This window comes from Andrographis paniculata, unplaced genomic scaffold (assembly GCF_009805555.1).
Source record: "Andrographis paniculata isolate CXL003 unplaced genomic scaffold, ASM980555v1 Contig52END, whole genome shotgun sequence".
NCBI classification, from domain to species: Eukaryota; Viridiplantae; Streptophyta; class Magnoliopsida; order Lamiales; family Acanthaceae; genus Andrographis; species Andrographis paniculata.
The window spans coordinates 6,630,023-6,639,644 of record NW_026137587.1 but is presented as its reverse complement, the minus strand read 5'-3'; the positions used below and the strand labels follow the sequence as shown (position 1 = coordinate 6,639,644).

Here is a 9,622-nt window from a genome sequence, read left to right as displayed (position 1 = left end):
TTCTTTTACTCGTTTCCCGCAATTATCTCCGTTTGCTCATCCGACAATCCGACGTTGATTATTACCGCAATGCGGAATACAGAACTCCATTGCGCGTAGAGGCGATGAATTTCTCAAGGAATACGTTCTTTTCAACACGAATTTCTTTGATATTGCCATTACCGAATAGTTTCTCATGTGTGAAAATCCATTTGAAGTGCTTTTAGGAGGGAGGGGATCTTTCAGTGTACCTGGTGAGTTCTTAGAATCTCATCCCCGTGATTCGGAATGTGCTTTAATGAACGGTGACTCTTCGTATTATTTTTTTGATTGGAAAGAGCATTCGATCATTAAGGTTCAGATTCTGTCGCTGCAGTTTGGCACTTTTGCATTGTTTGTTCGTTCAGTCATTTCTTGCTAAAATCTATTTCAAATGCGCTTATCAATGTGAATAGGGTGCAAGCGAAAAAAAAACTCCATCAAAAACAATATTGATTGCCTCATCAGAGCTCCGGACGAATCGAAATTATGGAAAAATGCTTGAAATTCAGTATTTTGTTTCCTACATGCGCCATCGTTATTTAAGTGGAATAGCTTATGAATTGGGTGTAAATTTAGGCTTTCATGGCGTTCTTATGCTTTTCCATCGAAGAATTTCCGTGCATACGAATTTAATCCTTAATTTAGATACAAACAATTATGCAAAAGCTAAATAATTCTATGGAGCAAATACTAGTAGAAGAATTGAAAGGATTATGAAACCATTTGGGATAGAACTTTTAATCTATCCGTTGATCTTCTTTCATAGTCATCCATGAAACTGTTAATCATTGGCGTAAGATTCATTGTTTTATGCAATTTGTTCTTGCTGGTTAGTTTCGAAATTCAATGATTGGATTTCTAAACATTTTGTTTTCTCAACTACAGATGAGTCAGGCGCTTTCGGAAAGAAGCGCTAACCCGCGAATGTAATCCAATCCTACCACATAAACCACCGAATGGTTTTAGAAGAACCGAAGTGAAGGTCGAAACCTGCACGATTCCATGCACAATGCCCAACTCTAAACCTGCTATCAACGTCGATCATTTCAAAAGCTCGACAACAAGTGAATTGCCCGCTGTTTCATCCAATGTTAAAAAATGCAGTTCTACGAGCACTTTACTGAACATGGATTTAGGCTGGGGAAGTGCCGGAAACCATCGAAGTGACAGTCTAGAAAGTACAAGTACACAACACCACAAGCCTCACACTGGTGGCGATGCTCGGTGGGATGCTATTAATATTGCATCTTCGAGAGACTCTACACTCAGTCTTAGCAATTTTCGTCACCTGAAACGGCTAGGGAATGGAGATATTGGAATCGTCTATCTTGTTGAGCTTATTGGAACCAGTGCCTTCTTTGCTATGAAGATGATGGATAAAAGTGCTCTTAGGAGTCGGAATAAACTACTCCGAGCTCAGACAGAAAGAGAGATTCTTAGTCTTCTCGATCATCCTTTCTTACCGACTTTATATCATTTCTTTGAGAACGAAACGTTCTATTGCTTAGTCATGGAGTTCTGCTGCGGAGGTAACCTCCATACTCTTCGGCAAAAGCAGCCCAATAAGTATTTTACAGAAGAAGCTGCTAGGTCACTACCTACTTTCCTTACTTGTTCTTTGCGCGCCTCCCTTGTTCGTGTCATTTCATTCTTCTCGATTTTATTTACGATTCTTCCTTTACTTAGCATGCTAGTAAATTTTGTTAGTAGCCTTGGATATAGTTTGTTTGTTTGCTTGCGATTTTTTTCATTGATGAAGCTCTAGTAGGATCGAATTACTTTTCTTTTTTTGATGTCATCAGAAAGCCGTTTAATAGTTTTAGTTTTTTTGATTTATGGCAGGTTTTATGCGTCCGAAGTGTTGTTGGCGCTCGAGTATCTACATATGTTAGGAATTGTGTACCGGGATCTAAAGCCGGAGAATGTTTTAGTTCGAGACGAGGGGCATATCATGCTCTCGGACTTCGATCTATCCCTCCGTTGCTCTGTCAATCCAACGCTCGTCCCGTCATCATCCGTACACATGGGGAATTCCGGCGATTCCACTGCCGGTGGCACCGGTGGCATTTTAGACGACGACAGTGCCCTGCGCAGCTGCATCCAGCCAACGGGATTTTTCCCGCGCCTCCTCCCCAGCAAAAGGAACCGAAAATCCAAATCAGACTTCGGGTTGGCGAACAGCGCCAACCCGCTCCCGGAATTACTCGCCGAACCCACGAACGTTCGCTCGATGTCCTTCGTCGGAACCCACGAATACCTCGCCCCGGAAATCATCCGCGGCGAAGGACATGGCAGCGCAGTCGACTGGTGGACGTTCGGGATTTTCCTCTACGAGCTCTTGCATGGGATCACTCCCTTCAAGGGCTCGGGCAACCGTGCGACATTGTACAATGTGGTCGGGCAGCCCCTCAAGTTCCCCGACAGCCCTCAAGTGAGCTCGATAGCGAAGGATCTGATCAAAGGCCTGTTGGTGAAGGACCCGCATAAGAGAATCGCGTACAAACGGGGCGCAACCGAGATCAAACAGCACCCGTTCTTCGAGGGCGTGAACTGGGCGCTTGTAAGAAGCGCCGCACCCCCTCACGTGCCCGATCCTTTCGACTATAGTCACTACACGACTAAAGATTCAGACAAGAAGATCGCGGTAGCGGACGACAACAGAAAATGTAACTCTGCCGTCGATCCTTCTTACGTCGAATTCGAGTATTTTTAGACTATGTTTACTTCGTGTAAAGTTATCCATCGTTGTTTAAGTCCGTTCTTCGTCTTAATTCTTCAAAGTACGTACATTGCATCTTGAAGTTTTGTTATGTTTTGCTATGGCATGTACAAATGTTCTTCTTGTTTGTTTATATTTACACACTTTTAAAAAAAAAATTATGTAATTAAAATGTTGTTTAATTTCAATATTTGTATTTTATATAAAAAGTTATTAGTCAAACAAGCAAGCTATTCTAACTAATGCTGGAAAAAACTGATTTAATACGAACTTGGCACGAAATAATTGAGTTTAGGTCAAATATCTCAATTATATTAATTAACACGAACTTGATACGATAATAAACGAGCCTGGTTAAAGGTTGAAGCTCTCTAGTCACCCGACACGACAACCCAATTATAATATATTAATATTTATTAACATATTTATTATATGAGTATATAAAATAATCATAAATTAATTTGAAGTAAGTTCAATTTCAAATAATTCAACCATTCAAAACAATATGACAAAAACCAATTTAATTTGAATAAAGAATTTTGACTTAATTATCTAAACGGGTCAACACGAGTCAATCTCAACCGATACGATAATAAATGGTCAACAATAAACAGATCGAGTTAAGATTGAGTAATTTAACCTAGCTTAAATTAATTGTGACATACTTTAAATCGACGTTGCTAATAAAACTTCTTACAATCCCATTAAATAAATAGTAGTATAATTAATTTAGATTGCGTATTTATTACTTGTTTTAGAATTTATGGGTAAAATGTGACAGTTTTAGTAAATAAAATAATTATTTGGTTAAAGACTGGCAAGTTGCAGTATAAGAAGCGTCGGCAGACCAGTCGCTTATGAAGCAGCGAAGAAGAAGAAGAAAACTGTAAGAACTTCTTTCTAGTACTGGATTCAACGATGCTACTGCAAGGTTGGAGCGATTTCGGCTTTGCATTTCGGTTAAGTAGCTGTAATCAGCATTCGCGCAGAGGAAGAGGAAGAGGAAGAGGAAGATTTGGATTATCGAGGCTCCCCTTGCGTTGCGCCTTTGAACTCGCTGGCCAGAGTGTGTCGGCGGATGATGTCGCCGCCGTGTTTCACAACAAGGTTGGGTCATTATCCTTTCGGATTCAAATTTTGGTTGTCGTGCAATGTTGAGTCAACTCTGATGTTTTGAAAGCCCTTTGTCTTACTTGTTCTTATCTATTTAATTTTTTGAATGGGTTTTGGTGTTTAGGTTTTGGTTTCGGCGGTTGTATCGGCGGGGGTTGGGCAGGTTTTGAAGCCGTTTACTTCGAAATTATTGTATGGTAAAAAAATTGATTTGAAAGCTGCTGTTGGAGCTGGAGGATTTCCTTCCACTCATTCTTCGGTAATTGTATTTCTTCAATTGATTTTCGCAAATGTTTGTTTCAATCCATTGTTTAGACATACATACACAAATGTATATATATACACAAAAATGGATACTGCTAATGATTAGATTTGATCTGATTGTTCGTTATTCATTTGCCAAATTTAGGCTGCTGTGGCGGCTGCAACTGCTCTTGCCCTAGAGAGGTGATTTTACAGTAGTCTTTATATATATACCTCTGTTCTTTTATGCTATGAAACTGCACTTTGCTATTGGCATAATTGGGGTGAGCTACTGGTTATTCTTTGTCCTGTTTTTATTTTACTATTGCAGAGGATTTGCAGATGCAGTTTTTGGTTTGGCTGTGGTTTATGCTGGCCTTACCATGTATGATTCACAGGTTTGTATTCAATGCTAACTCGGTTCTCTTTATCTTCCGTTCATGCGAAATAATGCGAACACTGGAGTTGAATTATGTGTTTATAAATGGGAAAGACAAATGGGTAATGAACATTTAGGGATTCAAATGAAAGGTGTGGAAATGGTTTGGGTCCATTCTTGGTTATGTATATGATTTAGTCTTTTGCTTAAAAAATGGGGCGAAGTTAAGATAAGATCGAACTATTTCTGAAATCTGTACATGTGATTGTATCTCTGTTTGTTGCTAATTTCTAGACTCGGAATAAGTATTAGGTTTCGATCTATTATCATTGTCTCTTTCTTTGCATTATTGAAATACGAAATCTGGTTAGCTACATAGTGTTCTTGCTCGATTTCCTCAACTTCGTTGCAGGGAGTTAGAAGGGAAGTGGGAATCCATGCAAAAGAGTTGAATAAAGTTCTACTTAAGTCCAGATTACCTTCGGGTTCATCTAGGGAGGGCGTGGATGATCTAGTCGAGTCTTTTTCTAGAGAATCAGCGTCGTCAAGTTTAGACAACATCGACAATGTTTTCTTGGAGAAGCAGAGCACTCTCCAGACAAAACCGAAAACTTCTTCCTTGTTCCTCAAATCTGATGGAAGGAAGCCGAGTAATAAACCCTTTATAAATTCCTCTAGCGCGGCACCATCTGACTTCAACGGACAGCCAGAAAGCACAGCAGCATACAGTCGCTCTAATTCATTGAAAGAATCAATTGGCCACACTGAAACTGAAGTCGCAGCTGGCGCCCTGTTGGGCTTCTTGGTTAGTTTTGCTATCTTCCCTTACCTTTAGAAGCATGGGATCGATTGTTTTTCTGTTATTGCATTACCTAGTAGAAGTTTTCAATAATCTGTTATGATGTATTTGTAGGATTCTTAACTTATTTATACAATATGTGCCAACTAAATATGTACGAGTTCTTACAACTCAAATAAAGAAGTTCAATTTTATATTTCAACACTATCTTTATATCTTTGCGCGACAATCCCAAATGCTTGAATTCGGATACTGTTAGATTTTCATTAGCGACTACCTACTTATGACGGAAATGTTGCGAGTTAAGAGTCTTATGCGTGAAAATTCATGTCCACGGGTAGCAAAACATGCAATGAATCCTAAGACAGGGAAAGTACGTAGGCTTACAACAACACATAAGAACATAGTTCACACATAGGAAGTAAGTAAAAACTCTAACCTACTTAGGAAATCTTGAAAAATCGGTGTCAAAACTATGACAGTCGTTGTTGGGGAACAGGGAAAACCTCGGCGCCAAACACTTGTCCAATGGCGCAGTCATGCCAGGCTGCGTAGTCAGCAACTTGTCCAGAAACGTCCAGTCCCCCGACAGATTACTCTGACGGGTCTGGATGTCTAAGGCCGAGTCGGGGAGGAGCGGCGCCGGAGCATTGCCGCCGATAGCGGCGAGCACGTCAGGGCAGAGCAGTTGGGGGAGATGCATTGGAGAAGCGGTGTTGAGGTGATCCATGGTGAAATTGTTGGGGAGATTTGTGGGCACTGTGAAATTGTTGGTGGTGGTGGTGGTGGTGGTGGGGGTGGGGTAATGAGGGTAGGGATGATGGAAGGTTCTAGAAGGGTTGGAAAGGGTCTTCTTTTTGAAGACTCGGCAGATGACCCATCCTTCTTCGGGTAGGTGGTGGGTATTAGTAGTAGTGGTGGAGGTGGTGTGGTGGAGGCGATACTCGTGCATGATCCAGTCGGTCTTGTGGCCGTGGGGGGCTCGACCTGTGTAGAAAACGAGTGTTTTCCGCATGCCGATCCGCTTGTCGGCATGGTGGTGGTGGATAGGCTTGTCCCGCCCGGTCGCCTTCCAGAAACCGGCGGCTGTGGCGCGGTTGGTCCGGCTGCCGGTCGGATACTTCTTGTCCTTATGGCTGAAGAAGTACCACTCATTTTGGGGGCCTGACCCGATCCCGCATTTATCTGGGGGAAATTATGGTATTGATTTTCATTAAAAATATATTATTTTTTTATGAAACTACTATTAGTTGAACCCAAACCAAAACATTTCACTTGGCATTATTAGTATGTAGAAGATAGATAAATTGATGCATGAATTGTGGATATTTAAATTTAAGGTATTTTTAGGAATATGTGTTCTTTATTTTTTCAGAAAAATATTTATTAGTCATTTTAGTAATTTAAATATATATATATATATATTAAACTAGTATGTAAATTTGATGATACACACCTTTAATGCATTTCGTACACTACAAGCTCTTGTGCAAAGAGTAATGTGACTTTATAAAAAGAAAATACACTACAAAAAAATAATATATTTGTAACAGAATTTTGTCCCTAAAATTCACATAGTTAAAAGTAATTTCATTCTTAATTTTGTTTCTAATGTCATTAGTAACGAAAAAAAAGTAAATTTATAGACAAAAAAGTTTTTTTACAAAAATGATTTTTTCTTTGCAGTGATATGTCCATTAACATTGTCATAAAAATGTAAATTTATGTTTTACTATTCAGACTCGGTGTATTTTTTTTTTTTCTTGAGAAAAATTCACATCAAACTTAATATTGGAGCTGATATATTGTAAGAAATTTCCATACTGATTAACTTCTAAGAAGTCTAATTAAATTGTAAAATTCTCGAATAAAATGTGACTGCACGGGTAAATACACACGTGTGCAAGGTGTGTGTATGTATACGTTTTTGTTTGCACTGAAATTCCAAGAAACTTGATTAATGTAGGATTTTATATCTTTTGTTAATTTGGACATAATTATAATACTAGTAATTAAACAAGCTTAATTAAGTAATTATTTAATTAAAGAATCCTATGCTCACTCTCATTAATCAATTCTATGTATGAAATTATATATATATATATATTAATTAATTACGTTGGTAGTCTTCTATCTCATCCTAATCCCAATGACTAATAATTATATGATACTACTATATACATATGTAACATATTATTAAATCCTAAACCATACATTTTTGTATGAATCATATTGTTTACTTAATTATGCATCTCTGTTTAATTTTAGTTAACAAAAGATTTAAGGGCTAAATTTACTTTTTGTCTTCTACTTTAAAAGAATATATATATATATATATTCGTGTGTATGAAATTTATTTCGTTTAGTATGAATTTATATATCAAAACCCTAATTAACTTGCAAGAGTTGTGAATTAATTTATTTCAATTATATACTTGTGTTTTTCAATCTTATATATGCATCTATGATATATATATATATATATGTGACAGTACAATAAAACATTATATTGCATCAAATATTTGTTAAAAATTCAAAATATATCATGTTTAAATATATTTTTTGGATAACTCCATCTTAATTAATCTATCCATAAATTATTATGTTGATGTGTATAAGAAGTAAAATAATGAGGGTGAGGGGGTGATTAATTAAATTACGTACCTCGAAGGTCCCAAGGCTCAAGCTTGTTGAGATCGATTTCACGGATGACATCGAAGTCGATGGGCTCGTAGGATACCTTTTTTTTGAGGTAATAGTAGAGGAGTTCCTCGTCTGTCGGATGGAATCGAAACCCCGGTGGGACTGTCAGCTGCCCATTGCCATTGCCATCGCCATTGCCATTGCTGTTGTTGCTCATCATCATACAATGTTATATGTATGTATGTATGTATGAATTGTGGCCTGTAATGGCATTCTCTGTTATGTCACAAATTAATTGGCATATATATATATACACATATAAAATTAAATATTGAAGAGATTATGTATATATGGAATTGAGTGATTGATGCATGAGACCAAATAGGGTTTGGTGAATTTTTTGAAAATTATTTAGGGTTTGGAAAGCTGTGTGTGCGTGTATATATATATATATATATAGATATGTAATTTATTTTTACATTTTTTAGTGTTACTTTATATGTATGTATGGATGAATTTTTAGTTTTACAAAGTTACTGTATTTCCTCTTCCCTTTTTTTTTTTTTTTTCATACTGAAACATGATCACACGCATGGCAACCCGGCAGCCATGTGAGATCTGAATTTTCTTCAGTCTGAAAATGAACTCCTATGGTAACTTACAAGATTAAAATGCAACAGTTAAAATTTATACTAGAAAGGTGATACGATTGATGGAGACAGAAATATGGAATTGTATAAAGGCCAAAAATCGTAAATTTTGGAACCCTAATGATTGATGCATGCTTAGAAACCCTAATTTATAAGAAGTGATGGTCTATATAATGAAGGAATTAGAGAAACTAAAGTTGCAGTATGATGGATGGATGGATGGATGATGATACAAAACAAGTGTATATATATAAATATATATATATATATATGTATGAAGTAGACATGAATGAAACCTTAGAGATTACTTTACCTAAGTGTTGGTATTAGGGTTTGTGCCAAACAGAAAAGACAAACAAGTGGAAGAATGGCTCCCAATTTCAAGAACAAGAAGATGATGAAGATGAGGATGAAGATGAAGATGAAGATAATCAAGAATGACTAAGAAAGAAGAAAGCTTCTTTCCTTTGCCTTGCTTTGCTTGCACACATTTTCCGAGTCTATCTTCTTCCTATTAAAAAGACTTCAGCCTCTCTCTCTCTCTCTCTCTCTCTCTCTCTCTCTCTATATATATATATATATATATATATATCAAAATAGGTAGTCAATTTTGTCATGTATATACTTGATTACGATCAATTTTAATAAATTATTTCATATGTATTGTATGTCAATATTAAGATGCTCTCAACAGATAAAATTAAAATAATAATAAAAGAAGAAGAAGAAGAAATAATGTACCTGGATATATCATTTAGAATTATTTTAAATTCAAAAGTTTGATTATGTATGTAATTATGCATGCATGCATGTGTCTACGCTTGCTCATATGTATATGCAATTTTGAATGCTATTATTAGAGTGTTTTTAAAAGGATATAATAATAATACTCAAATAAATTAGTATACTAATCAGGAATTTAATCAAGATAATCAGGGATTTTAGTATATTTAAAATAAACTAATTAGATCCTCTAACCTATAATTATATTACTCTTCTAATTAGATTAATTGTAGCTATTTATTAAAGAAAAAACAAATTAATTTTTGAATTGG

At 36.6% G+C, this 9,622-nt stretch overlaps 3 protein-coding genes across 3 annotated transcripts; 2 read left to right on the top strand and 1 right to left on the bottom strand.

Annotated features, from left to right (window-relative positions):
* Positions 1-103: 103 nt before the first annotated feature.
* Positions 104-2,875, top strand: LOC127253973 (serine/threonine-protein kinase AGC1-7-like). The gene is made up of 3 exons (XM_051278801.1): positions 104-233; positions 907-1,611; positions 1,864-2,875. Exons 2-3 carry the CDS (start codon positions 1,031-1,033, stop codon positions 2,732-2,734), a joined length of 1,452 nt encoding a protein of 483 aa, XP_051134758.1. The 5' UTR covers positions 104-233; positions 907-1,030; the 3' UTR covers positions 2,735-2,875.
* A 698-nt stretch (positions 2,876-3,573) lies between these two features.
* LOC127254582 (uncharacterized) lies at positions 3,574-5,476 on the top strand. Its single transcript, XM_051279765.1, has 5 exons — positions 3,574-3,847; positions 3,978-4,112; positions 4,263-4,300; positions 4,428-4,494; positions 4,888-5,476. The coding sequence occupies exons 1-5, from the start codon at positions 3,659-3,661 to the stop codon at positions 5,308-5,310; spliced, it is 852 nt and encodes a 283-aa protein (XP_051135722.1). The 5' UTR covers positions 3,574-3,658; the 3' UTR covers positions 5,311-5,476.
* A 44-nt stretch (positions 5,477-5,520) lies between these two features.
* On the bottom strand, positions 5,521-9,083 carry LOC127254581 (protein SOMBRERO-like). Its single transcript, XM_051279764.1, has 3 exons — positions 8,881-9,083; positions 7,939-8,178; positions 5,521-6,459 (listed from the first exon to the last, which is right to left on the bottom strand). Exons 2-3 carry the CDS (start codon positions 8,138-8,140, stop codon positions 5,714-5,716), a joined length of 948 nt encoding a protein of 315 aa, XP_051135721.1. The 5' UTR covers positions 8,141-8,178; positions 8,881-9,083; the 3' UTR covers positions 5,521-5,713.
* Positions 9,084-9,622: the final 539 nt, after the last annotated feature.

What these genes read in the sequence shown, in the direction of transcription:
- LOC127254582 (XM_051279765.1), top strand. Translation starts at nt 3,659, where the DNA reads ATGCTACTGCAAGGTTGGAGCGATTTCGGCTTTGCATTTCGGTTAAGT. An exon ending in TTCCTTCCACTCATTCTTCG is followed by an intron (nt 4,113 to 4,262) that starts GTAATTGTATTT and finishes TGCCAAATTTAG; the next exon opens with GCTGCTGTGGCGGCTGCAAC. An exon ending in ACTGCTCTTGCCCTAGAGAG is followed by an intron (nt 4,301 to 4,427) that starts GTGATTTTACAG and finishes TTACTATTGCAG; the next exon opens with AGGATTTGCAGATGCAGTTT.
- LOC127254581 (XM_051279764.1), bottom strand. Translation starts at nt 8,140, where the DNA reads ATGATGATGAGCAACAACAGCAATGGCAATGGCGATGGCAATGGCAAT. An exon ending in TGAGCCTTGGGACCTTCGAG is followed by an intron (nt 6,460 to 7,938) that starts GTACGTAATTTA and finishes AATTTCCCCCAG; the next exon opens with ATAAATGCGGGATCGGGTCA.
- LOC127253973 (XM_051278801.1), top strand. Translation starts at nt 1,031, where the DNA reads ATGCCCAACTCTAAACCTGCTATCAACGTCGATCATTTCAAAAGCTCG. An exon ending in TTTACAGAAGAAGCTGCTAG is followed by an intron (nt 1,612 to 1,863) that starts GTCACTACCTAC and finishes GATTTATGGCAG; the next exon opens with GTTTTATGCGTCCGAAGTGT.